This window comes from Pseudonaja textilis, chromosome 7 (assembly GCF_049901715.1).
Source record: "Pseudonaja textilis isolate UNSWEBS1 chromosome 7, rPseTex1.2, whole genome shotgun sequence".
Taxonomy (NCBI): Eukaryota; Metazoa; Chordata; class Lepidosauria; order Squamata; family Elapidae; genus Pseudonaja; species Pseudonaja textilis.
Genome location: NC_141996.1, coordinates 50,962,828 through 50,983,686, shown reverse-complemented (window position 1 = coordinate 50,983,686; position 20,859 = coordinate 50,962,828). Strand labels below are relative to the sequence as shown.

The following is a 20,859-nucleotide window of genomic DNA, read 5'->3' as shown; positions in this document are numbered from 1 at the left end:
TAGGTCAGAATAAGTCCATGACTCCTTGGGACATCATTTCAGAGATATTTCCTTGCTAGATTCCTCAGTGCCTTCAGCAGTGATAGAACTTCCAATAAACTGCCTTCAGTGGAAAACTTGGGAGATAAGTATTTGCCTTGAAAATGGCATATGTTGAACTTTTTAGCACAAACATCAGCACAAGAAATGTTTTGTGACATTTGCATTATGTTATAAACTGTTTTATAATAATTTTTACATCATAAAAGTTTTATCAAACTTATTTACTATACTTTATTTCACTTTTTTCTTTTCTTTTCTTTTTGAAAAATTTATTTGGGTTTTCACAAAAACAAAATACAAATAAAACATCTTTTTTGAAAATAGCATGGTTCCAGGTTATCACTTCTTCATACAGACACAAAACCCAATTTCATGCTCATTTTTATATTCTATTCCATATCTTATTACCATTTTATATTTTCTACATAGTTTTTCCCCTTTTAATTTTCTCAACTTTATTTTAATTATCTCATCTCAGTTCAAATCATTATATTTATACTTTGGTCTGTCCTGTTTCAATTTTATATTATCTTTTCTTATTAAACAAATTTTTCCCTGTAGTTACCAATTGGAGTATGACACCTTTATATCTTTTAATTTTATCCATTCAAACTCTTATTTAAGCTTCAATGTATACCTTTAAGATTATAGCATTCAATATAATACATAACTTCCAATCGAATTCTGCTTGGTACATTCTTAAAATACATACTATATTCTTAAAAAGATTGTGTGTGTGTGTGTTTGTGTGTGTAAATAAAACACACATTCCATTCCAATTCAATTCTATCATTAATATTCATTAAAATCTTAACATCTTTAACATTTCTTTTCAATTAAATATCATACTTCCTTGGGAACACTTATAAACTTTCCATAGTTAATTCTTTTTTTTTCATATTTCTCACTTATATTTTTATAAATCATTACTAATAATTAAAAAGTTCCCATTTAATTCTCTCAATCACTTTAATTCATTTATTTATTAACAAACATTCCACTACATTACAGTAAATATTTTATCCATCATTTTAATCATATTTTCTAAAATTATTTCTCTTTGTAATATAACAATGCTATCTTATGTACCTTTGCAGAATCCCTTTTGCAATTAAATTTTCACCCATTATCTCTAAACAAGCTTATGGTTACAATCCTTATATCTTTTCCCTGTTTCTCCATTTCTTTTCCTTGCTTTCTTCCCCATCTTCTTCTCCCTCCCCTTTTTACCCTCTCATCTCTCTACTTCTAACTCTCTCATCTGTAATCACCTCTTCTGTTGCTTTCTAATATTATACTTATCTTTCAAATTGTTCTTCTTTTTGGTTGTTTTTTCTAGTCTTAAACCTTTCACTCTCTTTCCCCCCTTTTCTTTTTCCCCACCACTTAAAATTATTTGTTCATTAAGGATGGCTTCTTCTTTGTCCCAATCTTCTTGTTCTGCAAGCGTTTCTTGTTGTTTCTCATAGTTCCAGATCTCCATTTCTAAGAATTGAAATACGAAGCAAAAAGAACCTCTCCCTTCTTGTGCATCTTCTTTCCATTTTTTAAGTTCCATTTTCAGTTCTTTTAAGAATGATACCATTTTAAAGACTTTTAAACAGCCACCTGGTTAATTTTAGTCATCTAGATGCAAAAACCAAAAATCACCAAGTAATCCAAATAATCCGAGGCTGTTTCTTCTTGCTTCTTTTTTCCACTTTCTCTTCCTGGGGTTCTAATATTTTGTTACCAAAATGGTAACTTTTTTCTTTTCTAATATTTGTAATTTTTATCTTGTCAAAAAAATCAATTAAAATTATATTTTTTAAAAAATGAAAATGCTTAAAATATTCAGTTCTCTAAAAGTAATTGCATTTTGCGTTAATTTATCCATATGTAAAAGTGGGAGGATCACAGAAAAGCCCTAGTAGTGATCAAACATTTGCACTGTTCATATTGATCAAATATAGTGCTTATTAGAGCATGTTGTTACATCCTTGTACGCCAAGCACAAGCAATTTTCCAGGAGTGCAAAGACTTTACCAGGTTTTGGTTCCCCATAATCAGATCCCTGATTGTTTTAGGATGTTTGGTAAAAGGTGATTAATTTATGGGCTGAATGTAAACTTACATTCATTTACAGGCTGAATATAGATTTAAATTCAGGTACAGGCTGAGTATGGAGTGAGATTCAGAAAATTAGCACTTCAAAAAAAAGTTTGTTCAGCCATTAAATTCTAAAGATGTTTGCAGAACTCCAATATAACATTCTCTGCCGCACTCCAGAAGCAGAATTCAAATTGCTTCCTTTTTTTCTTTCTTTGCATTGGGAAATTTTGTTTATTAAGTGAAGTATAATTAATCACAGTGTAGACAGAATACTGAAAAATAAGAAGCCTCTATATGCTCTACTACAAATGCTCTACTACATATAGTAATAACCTTTATACATTTAAAGTATCAGATAAGAATAATATAACTACAGCTCAATGTTAATTGATTCTAAATGGATAGAATGTCCATATAGTCATAAAAGAATTGTAATATTACGTACAACAAAACTTCCAGTTATTATATTAATAAGTTCCATAGTAAAGGGTGGAATCTATTGGTTTTTCATCTGATTTACAGAAGCAGCTGATATCCATTTCATAAAATCAGTAAGGTAAAAGTTTCCCTTGTCCAGTTGATTCTGACTCTAAGGGGCGGTGCCCATCTTCGTTTCCTAGCCGAGGGAGCCAATATTTTCCAAAGATACTTCTGTAGTCATGTGACCATCAGGATTATAAGCTGAGGTGCATGGAATGCTGTTACTGTTATCTACTTGCATTGGTAAGCTTTTGAATTGTTAGGTTGTTCGGAGCTGGGGCAAGAATGGGAACTCACCCCATCACATGCTGCTTGGGTCTCAAACAGCCAATCTTTCAGTCTACAGACCCAAAGATAATTATTGCAACTTTCCTTTCTCTTCCTGGGTGGCAGATTCCAAGTGTTTTACTGAGCAGGAAGGGTCCAGTTACAGCTTCATGAAGCAGGACAGAGTTGGAGGTAACAGAGTTTTGGTCCTCTGGCTTCTTCTGTTGGCAGGTAGTTGAAGCACACACACACACACAAATAGAGTGGTAGTGGTGATAAAAGTTAAAAATCCATCTAAAAAAGAATATCATGGTGTCTGGGTAGGATCACCCATTTTCTTCAACAAAGTAGTCAATGTATTTTTTATAATTTGTTATAATTTATCTGAAGGATCTTCATTTAATCACTCAGTCTTGTAAAATTTCTTAAAAGAGTGCTCGAAATTTCAGAATGTAAACTAGCTTCCCTGATTTAACCCACTTTGTAATTTCTTGAACTGATGAAGATATCTAGAAAGTCTTGTTTTGATTCCAATATGTCATAGTCGGTTACTGCTCTGCCTGTAGATATTGAATATTTAACTTAATCTGATATCCTATCATTATGTATAGAATAGAAGTTGTAGCATGTTGATATTAAAGCCACTAAATTAGGGATCCCAGTTCTTCAATATTTAATTCAGGTTTTGGTGATTATGGACTACCTTTGCCCTTTGCTCCACAATTTTCATGGACAATGGATTTAAGATCATCTTGGAAAAGAATCTGGTTTTTTAGCTTTTCACTCCAATCATCCACGATGTACTGATGATAAGGGTCATTGGAATGCTCTTGTCTCTTTGATTTCACTGTGCTTACTAAGATTGCCACAATAATAAAAGAGAAGATGCCAATCATTACCATAAGATACAAAATTACATAATCTAAATTTTCAGCATCAACTCGTTCTTGCAAAGCATTTTGTTCCATTGTGGTATTTCTACGCCAATTGTTCATATAGTCAATGAAAATCTTCTTGAAAGTCTCTTCCAGAGAATGGGTGAAGTTTTGCAAAGCAGACATTTTTCAGTTAATTAACCTTAAAAACAAAAGTGTGTGTTAGTCATCTATGTATGGTAGAATTCATAAAAATGCACAATTATATTCAGAGAGGAATATATGGCATTTGTCTATAAAACATCTGTGACCATGCTTATTGGAAATTTTTGGAAATATAGTCCCAGTATAGCATGTTGAGCGAAGCTAGAAAATACCCACAAAAAATCCTGTATATGGAGCTACGTTTATATGAACAGAAAGAATGAACATGCTTGAAACATTTGCATTTTAAATTCAGAATATTATGGATTAACCATCATTAGGAATTAATTTTTGACTGTACTCAGGAACAGATCTTTTAGAGCAGGGGTCGCAACCTTTTGGACCTCAGGGACCACCAAACTCATAATTTTAGATCCCAGGGACCACTAATTCGTTCTGTGGGCGTGGCCTAATTTGTGGGTGTATCTTGGTGGTCATGTGACTGGCTTGGCATGGCTTGTATGTAAATATTATAAATATTTATATAAATATTGATTTTTTTATTTTTAAAAAAGAGCAACTTTTACCCCAAATTAGGCAAAGCAGGCAGGCAGATTGAGTTGCTCACGGAATCACAGATTCATTCAGAAATCTATCTGCCATTAACTAGCTCAGTCTGTCACATAAAATTTGCTTGCAAACAAACTCACAAAATTAACTCACAACACACCATGCATGTAAATATTGAATTTTTAATTTAAAAAAAGAGCAACTTTTACCCAAAATCAGGCAAAGCAGGCAGACTCTGCACTGAATTTGCTTGCAAGCAAATCTTCAGTCCTAAGGGAGGTTCGCCTGTGCTTAGCTAGAAAGCAAGAAATCCAACCATTTCCTGCTTCCTAGTTAATCTAAGTCTCCCTGCACAGCAGAACAGATGATGGTCAGAAAAAGGAAAAATAGCAACTTAGCAGACAAGTTTGCCAGGTAAGGAGTGAGTGGGCGGGGAGGGTTCCCGTCGGCCATGTGGGTGGCGCAGCCTTGTATTTTCTGTGCAGCCTGGATTAATTGCTTTGGGGGGGTGCTCTGGGGGTGAGATTTCTCTGCGGCCTACCAAAATTTTCTTACGGCCCACCAGTGGGCCATGGCCCACCAGTTGCCGATTGCTGTTTCAGAGAGCTGCAGCAGACCAGCCATGACTGCAGATTGGAAAACAAACAAACAGTACCTGGCTTGATATTAAAATGGCCTTGAAGTTAATTTATTATATTTGCAAAACTTCATTGCAGTGCCAACTTTGACATTGTTGTAAACATTTTCACCAAATGAAGTTTAACATTTTGAGAAATTTTTAAAAAGACTTTGAAATTTTACAGGCTTCAGGAATTATTTAGGCTGTAACCATATATTTTTCCAGCATAAACAAGGTTATAGGGTTCAACAATGAAAAGCAACAACTGCTAGAGTCTTTAATATGTGCTACTATATAAGAATAACTCATGTATTTGTCAAGTATTACCAAAAAAGCTTTGTTCTTCATAAAACCTATATAGCAATAGCAATAGCACTTAGATTTATATACAGCTCCACAGTGCTTTACAGCCCACTCTAAGTGGTTTACAGAGTCAGCATATGGCCCCCAACAATTTGGGTCCTCATTTTACCAACCTCAGAAGGATGGAAGGTTGAGTCAACCTTGAGCCAGTGAGACCCGAACTACCACACTGCTGGCAGCTGGTGATCAGCAGAGGTAGCCTGCAGTACTGCATTCTAACCACTGTGCCACCATGGCTCATGTATTCTTAATTATATAATAAAGAATTATATAATTATAATATGTTATTCTTGTATATTCTGTAATTGAAATATACCAATACATTTTAACTTATAATTTTATTTTGATAAAACAATATATTAATGCTCAAGTTCTCCAGGCTAGAATATCTGACTGGGCACTTTAAAATGTCATAAAAGTGCTTTGAGTCACAAAATTATCAATTTTACACATGAGAAAACAAATAACTTCAAGCTTTTCTTGAAAAACAAGATCTCATAGCCTTAATCACAATTTATAATAGTTGATAAGTTTAGCTGATTTTGCCATATTTGTTACGTAAAGTATATTCTTAAAGTAGACACTATTTGTGAACACACTGGGAGTTTTTCTGATCTCTGAAATATTTTATAGGACCTTGTCTGTACTAGCTATAATGTAAGTATAATGAAGGATCCTTGCTTTACCCATTGGGACATTTTGGAAATGGTATAAGTAGTATTTGTACCAGCCACATCTATGCAAAACCACTATCTGAGAATGGAAAGTGTAATAAAATAATTCACTCTGGTTTTCTATGGTATGTAGTATATGGCATATTCTGCTGGCAATTTTGTATAGGTCATAGACTGTCACTTAATCGTTGGCATAAATGAGCTATTTTATCTGCCCAATTAAAAAGCAAAGAAGGAACCTACTGATGTATGTCCTGCAGTTGGCCCTTGAAAATGTTGTCTAATCTAATTGTAATTTAAAAGCTTTAAAAGCTCTTACTGAATATCTTGTTCCCTTCCCCAACCTTCATTTCACTTTGCCATTTATATTTCAGTTGTTGGACTATTAAATAGTTGAAAGCCAGTAACGCATTTCATATATTGGGTTAAAAGGACATGTAGTCTCATTCAAATGGAAATCAGTGGAGCTGAACATCATAATGAATAAATTTTCAGTTGAAATATAAGAATGACATTGGCTTAAGTATGAAGGAATTAGAATCTAACTCATTACATTCTTTGCTTAAGCATTTTATGAATTCTAGTTTCACATCTCAAAACTTTGCTCAGTTTTTTTGTCTATCCTGACTCAGTATACTATTTTTCTTGCTTAATTTTAAATTAAAGTTAACAAATTATTTAAGGAAAACTAGTTATTTTTATCAAAGACTTACCTCTTCTGGATTTTTTCTGCATAAAAAGTTCTCAGTAGCAAAGAACATGTATGAATACTGTTACGATATTCTTGAGGAGAACTGGGAAACCATCAACCAGAAGAATCCATCTTGTTCTATGAATAATTGCTTCATTGTAATCTGTCTTTAAAGTAAATGTATTCGTACATTTAATCTCACTGGGAAGTTAAATATTGGCTTACTCAACCTTGATGCTTTGGGCCTGTAAGTTATTGGAATATAAAAATTTAAAGTTACAGTTATGTTTTTACACTCAGCAGTTTTGTATTAGACAATATCTCTATTGAAGTTATAATAACATGGCTTATAATTGAAATTGTAACTTTCAGTGGGAAGAAAGTAACTTTAAAAATAAAACAGAAGGATGATCACATTAATAATCTTTTTCTTTAAAAGAAGTCTTTTTTTACACTAAACTGTCTAAAGCTCTGCTTCTGCAATGCACTGTTTTTAGACAAATATATGAACTCACATTACTTCATCCAGTAGAGTTACTGGTTACATGAACTTTTAAAAATGTGAAGTTTTCTGGACAGGACATGGCCATCAAATTCCAATTTCTTTCAAGCAGCTACAAAGCAAAGTTGGGAAACTTTGACGGTTGAAATTTCCTGGTACTGATTTACTTCTTACTTTTTCAAATGGGCTTTACCCATTGAAAATTGCCCTTTTCAAATGGAGAAAACAAAATGGGATTTGTCAAGGGTACACCATTCAAAGGCATTTTGTCTTTTCTCTTTTGATACATTTTCTCTGCAAGAAAATTACAGAAGATGAAGTGGAGGGCTGCAAACCTCTGGACCACTCATAAGAGTAGGTGAATAGAGATAGTCCTTGACTTACAACAGTTCATTCAGTGACCATTTGAAATTGCAACAGCACAGAAAAAGAGATTTATGACCAGTTTTCACACTTATGACCATTGTAGCATCAAATTCAGATGCTTGGCAACTGACTCATATTTATGATAATTGCAGTGCTTTGAGGTCATGTGATCACCTTTTGTGACCTGAGAAGCAAAATCAATGGGCGAACCAGATTCACTGTGTAACTGTCATAACAACTGCAGTGATTCGCTTAAGAACTGTGGCAAGGAAGTCATAAAATGGGACAAAACTCACTTAACAAATGTTTCACTTAGCAACAGAAATTTTGGGCTGAATTGTGATTGTAAGTTGAGGACGGCCTGTACAGAAGATTGATTACACAGTCTTAGTAAAAGGTTCAAAAGGTTTGGATGGAGATCTTTTTATTCTCTATCATGATTTGCTAAGTTTAGCTCAGTTCCAGCTAAGCAAAGAAAGGATGGCTATATAGGTAGTCCTCGACTTCCAATTACAATTCAGCCCAAAATTTCTGTTGTTAAGTGAGACATTTGTTACATGAGTTTTACCCCATTTTACAACCTTTCTTGCCACAGTTCTTAAGTGAATCACTGCAGTTGATAAGTTAGTAACATGGTTGTTAAGTGAATCTGACTTCCCCATTGACTTTGCTTGTCAGAAGGTCATAAGTATGAACCAGTTGCCAAGCATCTGAATTTTGATCTCATGATCATGGTGATGCTACAAAGGTGGTCTCAGCTGATAGTGCTTATAAGTGTGAAAAACAGTCATAAGTCACTTTTTTCAATGCCATTGTAGCTTTGAACAGTCACTAAATGTACTGTTATAAGTTGAGGACTACTTGTAGTTAAAGGATTAGTAGTTAAAGATAGGAGCACACCGGCTTTTGCAATCTGAGGCTGTCCCTGGCTTTTTAAAGACTAGAAACCATATCCCATCAGATAATCAAGACTGGAGCAAAACCTTCATTTTATTTAATTGAATGGGGGGTGTGGGACTCATTTTTATAAGAAGAATAGTGCAAGTTCTCCAGCTTCTTCTGAGAGAAAATCAGTCAGAAGAGATTTCCAAGTTGGGGGTGTGTGGACAATGAAGGTGTCCTTAATTATTACATTAAAAGGTGCAACAGTATTTTAATAACACTTTTTAAAATGAACTGCAGCCATCTTGTTGATTTCAGTAACACTTGTTTACACGAATTCAAAGCTTGGCAGCATTTTGCATATTCTCACTCTAGGTCACTCTCACTTAAAAGCTACCATTTTCACTTGATATTTTGTACAATTGAATTAATGGGCTTATATTTCAAGATGAAGATATCAAGGATACATTTTAAGACTTTCTTTAGACATCATATTGTCCCGCCCCATCTTACACCACGCAAGCCTTCTAAAAAGAGAAATGTTTCAGGGGACCTTTTGATTGTTTGTTTGTTCATTTTCAATTACCTCTTGTGACTGGTAGTTAAAGACATGGTCCAATACTCTTCAGAATGTCGGAAGTATTATTCAAATTAGTACTCCAGGCTTCTAATTTATATATTTTTATTTAATTGTTAGAATTTCAGGAACATAAGGCATTTTACAAAGGATGTTTTTCTGCAGCCTTCCTTTCTCCATTCCCCCCATAATAACAACAGTGTGAGATAGGTTGGGCTGAGAGAAAGTAACTAGGCCAAAGTTTTCCAGTAAAGCTTTGGTGGGGAGGAAGACGGATCTGAACCTGGGTTTGCCCTCTGCCAATCAGTGCCAACCGCTCTTGGCACCATGCAAATACTTTTCATATGAGGAAAGTACCTCACCAGAAGATTAAGTAAGCTTTCAGTAAGATTACAAGAGTTTATTGACCAAACCTGTCACTTTATAACCTTATCAAAACCTTTGGCTCGTTAAAAAAATCTACCTGCTTTCAAAAGAGAGAAATATCATTCCAGCATGAAGATTCTAGTGTTCAATATCAAACAATGCTACGTTCAACATTTATTTTATTCTGAGCTGTCATACTTATGCTGCCATATTCCCATTTCCTTAGGTTTGCTTGTTTCTTTCCCACATTAAGGTAACTCATATGGGCATAGGATGTATGCTTGGAGTATGTATTCTTTGAAAATGGCTCCAAAGAGATGCCTTGGAATTGTGGGAAGGGTTGTTTTGGCTGTGGTGTATTTGAAACCATTGCAAAGATGGGTGTTAAAAAAAAAAGATGGTGGCTCATTTTCCCACAGAGAGAGCTCTGTTCCATCCTTTGTCTTGGTTTCTAAACATTAAAGAAAATGTTTCTCCAAGGCTTTATCTGCTGCTCTTTCTCCCTCAGTAATGTAAAGGAAACAGATGGGTAAAACTGACAGTTTTTCAGTTTCCCCTTTGTTCCCAACAGAGGAGCAGCCAATTTGCAAAATGCCAAATGATATTTTTCTTCTCTTTCTGTTTTTTTCTAGGGAGGTAGATGAACTTCCAAAAGCTTAAGGCATAAAATGGCTTGTGCTCCATGTTATGTTACCAGAAGTGAAGACAAACATGTCTTACCCTTCAGAGTTCAGATCACTTCGAAACGCTTGGGCAGTGAACGTGATAGTGGTAGAATATGTAGGCTTGAGTTGACTTGTTGCTATTGCTAAATAGTAAGAATTCAGGACTATACTAAATTAACTAATGATATGATCCAAATCTGCTTGATGATCCAAATACGTCACTTCATTTTTATGGCCATTTTTTCCTTGTAATGATTACCAATTACCAAAATAACACAACTGGGCAGAAACCAATGTTTCTCTGGAATCTCCAATAAATTCTGAAAAACTCACAATACATTCATAATTTTTTTCCCCTCGTGGAAAAGTGTGGGTGAAAATTCCATGACAATTCACAGTATTTCTAACTACTATTAAGGAGATTAACAATATTTTACTCTTGACAACTTCAAAACCGGTACAGATTTAGATATCTAGCAAGGTTTCCATATTCTATTGATACTGCAAAACACATCTGGATGAAAAAACAGGATTAGATTAGAAAATAATAAAAATAGTAAAACGCTTTATAAAATGAGGAAGCTCAAGCTCTCTTCACATGTTAAACCTATGAAGGAGCCATAGTTGTTGAAAACTATGGATATATTATCTATTACTGTCCCCACAAGTATCCCAAGTCATGCTATAATTCCATATAGATTTCATTGCTTTAAGACGATGAGGAAACTTCCAGCAGAAATCTACAGTTTAAAAGCAGCTCTGCCTTTCTGTTGTTGTTTTTGTATTTGTTTTTGGTAGCAAATACTAGAAGTTTAGTTTCAAAGAATAGATGATGTACCAGTCCCAAATCAGGAACATCAGGTGAAAAATGGTGAAAAGGAGAGAATATGGTCTATGTCAAAGCCATAGGCATCTCTTCGTAACTACACTAATGACAAAATAACAAAATGGGCATTATGATGTCATAACACATCTCCATCTTTTCATACGTGCATTATGGTAATGCATGCAAATATATAGGAATGGAATTTACTAACTAAAGGCCATGGAAACAGCCTTTAATAATTCTGCAATACAGGCTTCCCCTGATTATATCTTCCTTTTTCTCTAGCTTATATAGACAATGATAGGAATGGCTCCAAACATTTGGAGGATCTTCTAACCTGAGAAAGAGCCAGTGTTATCAGGAATAATAATTGGAGTTAAGCTCAGTAGAATGAGCTGAATGAACTGTGTCAACACTTGTAAGATATGAGAGCCTGTTCCTGTTATAGTTTTTGAAATTCTCAATAACCTTGGCTTGGAATGTCCTTATACTTGTCTTTGCCTTGGCAAGTCTTAGCAGACAGAATAGAAACACGCTGAAGAGGTCACAAGAAAACGGAGAAGCTTCCAAGTTTCTGTAGTGGCAGCAAGAGAAAAAAAAGCAACACATGATGCCTGTCACACTGCCCCTCCCCAATTTCATCACTGTCATTGTTTCTGCCAAAGTCTTAGTACAGTTACATCCAAGGCATTTACAATGGTCTAGATGGCATGTCAGAAGCAACAATATTGTTGCAGAATATCGTAGTGCAGATTAAGGTAGCTATGAATTTTTGTGACAATAGGAATATACGGTATGTGTTTGTATGTACATACATACACACACACACACACACACACATACACAGACTCATTCACATTATTCTTTGACTTTGGATCAATTCTCTCTAACCAAACAACAATTTAGCAACCTACTATATCACTGTTCTACCATTAAATCCTAAAAACAATTCAGTCGTAATTAAGTCTAACCATTCATTGTCCCATATAGTAGCATTTTCACAGCTAGATCGTTTATAATACTGGATCAGAAATTGCCCTGAGATTCACAACAGAGAGCCTGTATTCAGTTTCATAGAACGGTGATAATTGTTATTAAGTTTATGAAGCAGTGATTGGGAGTAGAAGGGCACATTTTAAAAATCCTTTCCATACCAGATATTTTTCAGTTCAAAATTGTCATGGCGCAATTTTAGGCATTTATTAAACACTGTTTAGATAAGCAGTTTCAGCTGAAGAAATGAAGGGTTAATAGAACTTATTGATTCTCATTAAGTATTAGAGGAAATCCCTCTGTCAAAGCTGTTCTTGATATAATAATTACTCAATACATTTTTTGAAAAACAGAATGCACCCAAGGTACACATAAGTGCTGCTAGCCTGCTGGTCCTGGCAAAAATCATAGCCTGAACAAATAATTTTAATTGATGTAAGGCGACAGCAGTGAGGAATTTGGGCCCTGCACAGTGGGAGGTGACTTGAGGAAAGAAAAAGGCTTAGCAGCAGTCTGCCAACTGCTCTCTTGTGCCTGGTGCTGGCTTGCCTGCAGATGGCAGAAACTCAACCTGGAACGTTCGACATATAAAACAAATGAGTTGCAGGGAGTAGACTTAAAAATCATAGTCAAGACATAATGTGAAGAATCATACTTATTTCCTAGAACACGAAAATATAGACTAAAGGTGGTTCATGAAGTTAAAATCTTTAAATAAATGAATTACTTTTGCACTATAAACTAGAAAAATCCAGGAAATCCTATATCCTGTTCATGATATTAGGGTGGAATTTGGGGAAATATGAAATAATAGTGATGGACTTCAGCATATCCAGGCTGCCTTGTCTTTCCCACCAAAAGAATTTGAGATTTTACCCTTTTAAATAATCACAGTAAGCATTGTATGACTTAAAATAATGTTCAGCAATAAAAACATTATGTTAAAGCCATTCATAATTTGAAAGTCCCCTTCCCCTGATATGTTCAAACAGAGGTTGCTTTTAATTTGTATTTTTACATTGAACAAGGCATTGGATTTTATAGCCAAATGGCTCTTTCCAATTCAGTGATTGTTCAGTGCTTAAGATTAGTTCTGTTAAAATCAGTAACAGTAAATAAAGTGAGAAAGCATTTTTTTATTTTTAGAAAAATACCATTAAAAGCCTGTAATATAGTTTTACAACATATTAGAGAAAAATATCCCATTTCCTTTTTTAGTAATGTGCAATTCTGGGCCAATTGAACATGCACTTGTAAACCTGTAGTTCCTCTTAGCATAATAGCACCTACATTTTGCTTCTCAGTAGCATTGCTTCCCACTTGGCAGTTACCACCATCTTTTGCTTTTAGAAGGAACACAGTTTCGAGGACTTATACTGCATCTTTCTTTAAAATAAGATTGTACCTCCTATCTATCTTGCATACCTTAGGAGAGTGTTCTCACTGACAGGTCATAATGTTTGCTACCCATAATTCCAGGGAGAAGTTTTAATACTACTCCACATTCAAGTGTACACTTCTTTGGATATACAATTTACAAAGCATTTCATGTTTTTCTCTGATGTCCTTTATATCAAGACAGGGGCTCTGAAATAGTAACATCCTGGATAGCCAAGTATTTAGACCAGTCTGAAGAATGCTTTGTTCTTGTTTTAAGATAAGTCCATCTCAAACTTTGAGAACTGCTACGTGTTATTTGACTATCATTGCCATAAAAGCTTTGGATTTAAAGCTAGAAATGCCTACAGGTGGATTTATCACTGGAGAGTTATAGTTGTTTACCCTTGATGAATCATTTGGGTTCTTTTAATGGCTATTTCCTGTTTGGATTTTATTTGATTGTATTGTGTTGATATCTTTGACTTTGAGGTGTTTGACCATTAAATAAACTAACTAAATAAACTAACCCTCCCTCTCCATTCCTGATACCACCTGGTCCAAGATGATTCCCCTGCCCCACCGCAAAAAAAATATAGCTTATGTCTATTTTACAAAGAAATATTCTGTGTTGAGATCTGGCCATTTTTAATTTATAGTCCTAACAAAAGTAAAGAGTATTTGACATCATTCCAGAAGAGGTTATTAGAAATAGAATACAGGTAGTCCTCAACTTATAACCACAGTTGAGCCCAACAATTCCATTGTTAAGTGAGATATTTGTTAAGTGAGTTTTACAACCTTTCTTAGCGTAGTTGTTAAGTGAATTACTGAAGTTGATAATTTAGTAACATGGTTGCTAAGTGAATCTGACTTCCTCATTGACTTTGCTTTTCAGAAGGTCTCAAAAGAGGATCACATGACCTTGGGATACAACAGTGGTCATAAGTATGAGTCAATTGAGACATTTTAAAGTGAATTTTGACCCATTTTATGACCTTTCTTGCCACAGTTGTTAAGTGAATCTGATTTTTCCCATTTACTTTACTTGTCAGAGATTTGCAAAAGGTGATTGTGTGACCTAGGAACACTGCAACTGTCATAAACATGAATCAGTTGCCAAGCATCCAAATTTTTGAACACCTGGCCATGGGGATGCTGCAACAGTTATAAGTGTGAAAACTGGTCATGAGTTACCTTTTCAGTGCTGTTAAAACTTTGAATGGTCACTAAATGAGCTGTTGTAAGTCGAGGACTACCTGTATTCCTGTTCTGTATGTATATCTCTAATCTGCTTTGGCTGAACAAACAAATACGATCTGAACTGAAGTTTTTTTTTTTTAAATCAAAAACACCTGCGTATTTTATTTAGGGCAGATGTGCTATCTAAAACAGTACTATAACGTTAACAAGACAAATGCTAGTTTTTGTTCAGGGAAACCATTATTTTGTTTCTGAAGGTGATTAAAACCAATTCATATTGATAATAGAAACATAGTATCTTAGTTTTAAGCACATTGATTGATTGATTTCTATTGGCTCGAGAATTGATAGTAGAATTTTAAGTCATTGATGAGGAAGAGTCTAAATATTCTCATATCTCTCCTGGCTATGAAGTATTCATGCACAGATAAACAACTTGTAATAGGTAAATGCATAGTTTTATATTATCTACTTAGTTTAATACCTAATGTATTAAATTTTTGAATAAATATAATTGTAGTTTATCTTTGAAATTAGCTCAGAATATTTAGGCCTCTTCTTTTTTTTGGTCAGAGTTCATTTAGAAAGGATACATTTGATCGGTGGCTATTTTAAAAAATAAATGGAACACAAGGTAGGCTAAAACCTTACAGAGTTGTTTATTTTCACTGTATTATGCTTTGTATTCTGGTGGCTTCCTTGCTACTTGAAACAGAAGAATTGGAGGAATAATTACCATTTCCAGAGTGACCACAGTGTGTCCTCAGAGTGCTATAGTGTATCATTAAACATTCCAATGAAATTATTTCTCTAATCAAAGTCTAGAAATGAGGGAGAAATGTGTGTGGTTCATAATTTAATATGAACCAGCCAACTTGCATTTTTTTAAATCAATAAAACATATTGGAACACAGGTCTCCTGCTGTTTTTCAACTTTTCTGAAATTGAAATGCAATATTGCAGTGAGTGAAGATACTTTATAAAAACTTGGATAGTCAAAAACATGTATATATTAGAAGAAATGTACACAAATAGACATATTTTTTTTAAAAATGTACTGCATCAATTTTTTGGCAGTTGTGAAAGATCACAATTTTGTTCATACTATATTACTAAGACTTCTAATTAATATAATTTATATTAATGCTATCCAGTTTCAAACAATTCTGATTATTATCAGTTTATCAACTATATGTTATTATTTATTAATCACATTTATATAGCCATGCATCTCACTAAAAGAAAGTTTTATTAATATATTGTTATTTTTTATATTAGGTTCATATGCTTACTTTCACTCAGGAGCTCAAAGTGGCAATTAAAGCTTGCTAGAGATCAATGGTAGACAGCTGAGCAAGTTTGCACAGACAATGTCTAAAACATTTAGTTTTATTTATACCAACTCCAATTAAGAGATCACAACTAGCAGCACTAAGAAAGATCTCAGTAAATCCACATCTCTGTGAATGAATAAGGAAATAAGAAAACTAACTCTTCAATTCCTTCTCTCCCTTCCCCAAAATGACAATTGATTTGGATCTCATACATCTCAGCCAGATTACTCAGATTATTAGCATGAAAAAAAGGTTCTTTAAACTCCTCTTTACAATGTAGTAATCAGTAGAAGTCTTTGTAGTCAGCCCCTTATCCTCTAAACCTCAGCAGAAATGTCCCACCTGAGAGTGAAAGGGTGGGGGGGGAACAACCCAAACCCCAAACTCACATGCTTCTAGGGAAAAAAAAAACTTAAACTGCCTAAAAGTCTAAGATATTTTAATGTATAATTAAGCAGCATGCGATGTTGCCAACTAGCTAAAAATTCAGAAAACTCATACAGTTGCATTACAGTAGAAAAACTCTTACTTATCTTGGCTTGCCTTGCGCTTTAGTTCCTTGGATGTCCTTGAGAGTAAAGCAGTAGCTAGGTACTGCTTGAAAGCAGCTCAAATTTTGAATCATAATGCTGCAAAACTGCTGTAAAACAGCATTGGCATGAAACATGCTGTCCAAGAAGCTTCTGAAATGAAACAAGAAGTCCTCTCTTTGGGTCTTTCCCCCTTGTGGAATTGAAGTGCTCCCTACTGGTCCCATTCTCACTTGCATCCAACCTGCATTGCTTCAGTTTCAAGTTACTGTAGTTTCCTGGTTTACACTCCCCCCCCCCAAATGAACATGACAAAAACCTCATGCACTTTGTTGCAGCCCTTGGACAGTGTCAGAATAATTGGATAAATGCTATTTTATCCCTTTGCAGCTTAGGGGTTGGTGATTTGGGGTGTTTTGTGTGTGTGTGTGTGTGTGTGTGTGTGTGTGTGTTTTGTCTCTGTCAGCCAATGCCTACTCCTGTCTAGAAAAATCAGGGTGGATAAAAGTCCCAGCTAGAGATCCAAAAATGACAACCGGTACCTTGTACTGCACCCAGAAATCTATAGGAAGCCAGTGCACATAGGAGTGGTGTGACATGAGCCTACCATGTAAGAGTGCCCAATATTATACATGCTTCTTCATTTTGGACCAATTGAAGCTTCCTTATCCTCTTCAAAGGCAGCCTCATAACGGCAGTCAACCAAGGCATGAGCAACTGTGAGCAGTGCCTCCCAATTTAAGGCTTTCTTTTTGCAGTAAATTATCTGGAATTTAAAAGCAAGATCTTTAGGTTAGGTTTCACTGCTCTATCAACAATGAGCATATTTTTCTCCTTCTGAATACTGCAATAATTATTCCTCATTCATTTTCTTTCCCCCTCAATTTCTCCATGCCTAAGAAAAAATAAAATTGCTGCCAGAAAAATCAAGTGAGGAGATCCAGACAGGTCATAGCTGAATTGACTCCACTTGCCTAGGAAAAGTAAAGTTTATTAAAACTGGCCAAGCTGAGCTGCCTTTCACTTCTTGACACACACTCAAGGGTGGGATTCTACCAGTTTGCACCTATTTGCTAGAAGCGGTTGTTAACATTCTAAGCAGTTCAGAGAACTGGTTGTTAGAAGAAATTACTGGCCTAATCCTGTAAGGAAGGCAGGAAGGAAACATTCTGGTGTTACTTACAGAAACTGCCTTCCGTTAACCCTTATTACATTCTTGGCAGGACTAAACTTCCTGTCCCAGGAATGTCTCTGGAGTTTTCCCCCCCTCCTTTGCTGGTACTTTGCTTGTGTGGAGTGACCATTCAAAGTTACAATGGCACTGAAAAAAGTGATTTATGACCATTTTTCACACTTACAACTGTTGCAGCATCCCCATAGTCATGAGAGGCCAGGCGAGGAGATGCGTGCCTCAATGTGAGTGATATTGAATTGGCCACACCCAACCAATAACATGACCACCAAGCCACGCCCACCAACTAAGCCACGCCCACAGAACCGGTTGTTAAAAAATTTGAATCCCACCCCTGCACACACTCCTCCATGAATGAAACACAAACCTTTGGTTTTTCCAAGCTATAGCAAAGGAAAATACCTCAGTTCAGTCCAGTTAGAATTATGTCAGTGTTCTTGAGTCTGTTAAGATAGCACAACTTCCTAAGCAACAAAAAGTTCTCTATAGATTTACAGTATCTGTTTTTCTGGCAGTTGAGGGGACATTGTATCTGTTTGCTGCTTATTGGGCCCTTGGGGATTTCACTGACCTGTATGTTCTTATACATCCGAAATAACTCCTTGGTACCAATGCAATGTAAAGTATGGCTTAAGTATGGCTTAAGTCCACAAAATGTTAGTTATCATTTATTTAACCTTTACTGGCATTTTAAAGTGATTAACCATCAATAATTTTTAACATCAACTCTCAGGGGCTCTCTTTAAACTGGTTATCACTTTTGAAATCTTAAAATGTCAACAAATATCAGACACAGCAGGGTGAGTTGTCTTATTTACCAAGCCTGAACTTTGTTCCATGCCATTATGCCCATTATCCAAATTTTCAGACAGGATGACTTTTCAGCACTAACCTGGACTGTGGTGAGCTCTGGTGTAGTAAGATGATTTTCAAATGACCTACAGCCACTGAATTTATATCCCTTCCAAATGGCCATGATTCTAGAATCGGTATTTGGAATTCTAATTCAAAGGAACAGAAGAAAAGCCTTCCTTTGTTATAAGCAGATCCTTTCAAAAGTGAATTGGTATAAATGAAGAATTCCTCCTTAAAGTGTTCAAGTGCTCAAATCCTCTAGAAGTCTTAGATCAGGTGCTTTGATTTTTTTTTCCAGTTGCGCTGCCGATCGTAGCCTCGGTGAAATGATCTCTCTATTAAGTGTGCAACACTGCCATTTTGCTTCACTAGTGTGAATTTTATCTGGGCATGCAAGTGCAAATACAGACAATTTCCAGATGATGCAACTACTTCAATGCTTTGGGAAGAAGTTCATTTGCACCAATGTATCATACAGATACCCCCCCTTCCAATGTTATGCACGATCCTCATGTAAATAAGAGTAGGATTTAATGCAATGAGAAATAGCTTACCAAGAGAAGTTCACATCAGATTTACAAAGAAAGCCATTAAAGCACAAATATTACAGGTGGCAAGAGAAAACACATTGAAATATAAAGATAAGGAGATTGTGGTCCTGAAACAAGTGCCTAGAAAAGTGAGAGAAATGAGAAGAGAATACCGATTCCTGACTAAAATCCTACTTAAAAAGGAGGTGAATTATAAATGGCTGATTCCAGAAGGTTTAATGTTCACATGGCAAGAACAGAGACACAGAATTGACTCAATTGAGAAAGCTGAATCATTTTATACTTAATACTTTGGAGGGAGAGAGGAGGAGACAGAAAAAGAAATGTCACTAATTGAATTCCAAGAGGATTGCCAAATAGCGATTGAAAAAGAAGAAGGTGCAGTAGGCGGAAAGGTGGAAGTTAAGGAACAACGTGAACCAAGATCTACAAGAGCTGCTAAACCTAATTATAAAGTATAAACATGGAAGAGAAAAAGCTGATTACAATTAACATAAATGGACTTAATTCAGCTGCTAAAAGAAGGAAAACTTTCCATAAATTAGAGAAATTAAAATTTGACATAATCTGCCTGTCAGCTGGTGCTAATGTCAGCTGGTGCTCCATTCAAAATCCAAGAAAGAAATACTTAGACTCTTTTAATCAGAGAAAAGATATCTTTTACTGGAAATCAACTGGTAGCAACCAAAGAATTCTGAATCTGAGAAAATGGGCACGTAAATCACATATACAAAGTAATGGCAACGTTCCCACCCGGAATAGTTCAATTGGCTCATCCAATTAAAAGTTGTGTATATCATCATGTGGGCATCTCCAGGTGGTGATGAGGCTTCTGTCCGTTGACCTTGACATAGTTTGATAAAGGGTTGCAGCTGCGCATAGCATAGGATAGAAACCTAAGCAAGAATGTACCCCACCCACAGCTTATACAGTTCTGGTTTGTAACACTTCCAGCTCACTTCCCATAACCATTCCCCCCTCCTCCCCACGTTACTTATGACAGCCAAAAGAAGTAAAGCAAAGGGAGAAAAATCTTTTTTTAAAAAAAACACAATTTTATTAGTTTTTAAAAACAAAACAGACTGTGGAAAGGGAACTTCATGAGGACAGTGGTGATACCCAAGCAGGAAAAGCCCAAAGGGAACATCAGGCCAGCCATAAAACAAACTTGCATAGGAAAAGAGATTTGATAAAAGGTATTGAAAGAAGCCCCCTAGACAAAAGCCAAGTAATTAAGAAAGCTAGGGAAACAAGAAAAAGAAATCCCTTACAAACAAAAGGTCATGCCAAATCAGCAAAACAAATAGACAAAAGATACGAAATAAATTCCATAGCAGACAGGAGATTGCCACCAAACAAATATAAGAAAACATTAGGATGAAACTGATAATCCAATCAAACCACCCCACAGAGTTTACCCTCTGGCAGAAATGAAGACAACCCCCTGACAGGATTTAAAACATTAAGAAATACAAACACAAGCACTCACACACAAAAGGAGAAAAGGTATAAAAACCAGGAGTTTATTATACAAAGATGGCTAGCCCCAGGAACGCAGACTTCTTGCTATCTCTTGCCTTCCTGAAGAATAAACCAGCTTCCAAGCAGTTGTCTCTGTCTGTGTCCTTGTACTGGAGCACTCCCAGCAGGAAAACCGAATCCTTAGAAGAAAGGCATTTTCCAGCCTTTCAACAAGACAAAACATAAAAACATCAGCTTTCTTTCATAAATATATATAAACAGTGTGCTGGTTGGTTTACCAGTTTTTGTGCATTCATTTTGTAGTCTCAATTACAGTTACGTTACATAATAACTCATATTATC

The 20,859-nt window shown here is 35.4% G+C and overlaps 1 protein-coding gene across 2 annotated transcripts; it reads right to left on the bottom strand.

Moving 5' to 3' along the window:
• Nucleotides 1–300: 300 nt before the first annotated feature.
• Nucleotides 301–16,785, bottom strand: KCNE2 (potassium voltage-gated channel subfamily E regulatory subunit 2). 2 transcript variants are annotated; one of them, XM_087937598.1, is made up of 2 exons: nt 16,437–16,785; nt 301–3,957 (listed from the first exon to the last, which is right to left on the bottom strand). In XM_087937598.1, exon 2 carries the CDS (start codon nt 3,939–3,941, stop codon nt 3,573–3,575), a length of 369 nt encoding a protein of 122 aa, XP_087793724.1. In that variant the 5' UTR covers nt 3,942–3,957; nt 16,437–16,785; the 3' UTR covers nt 301–3,572. The 2 variants fall into 2 exon arrangements, with proteins under 2 accessions (XP_087793724.1, XP_026556336.1); XM_026700551.2 differs by lacking the exon at nt 16,437–16,785 and adding an exon at nt 6,839–7,679.
• Nucleotides 16,786–20,859: the final 4,074 nt, after the last annotated feature.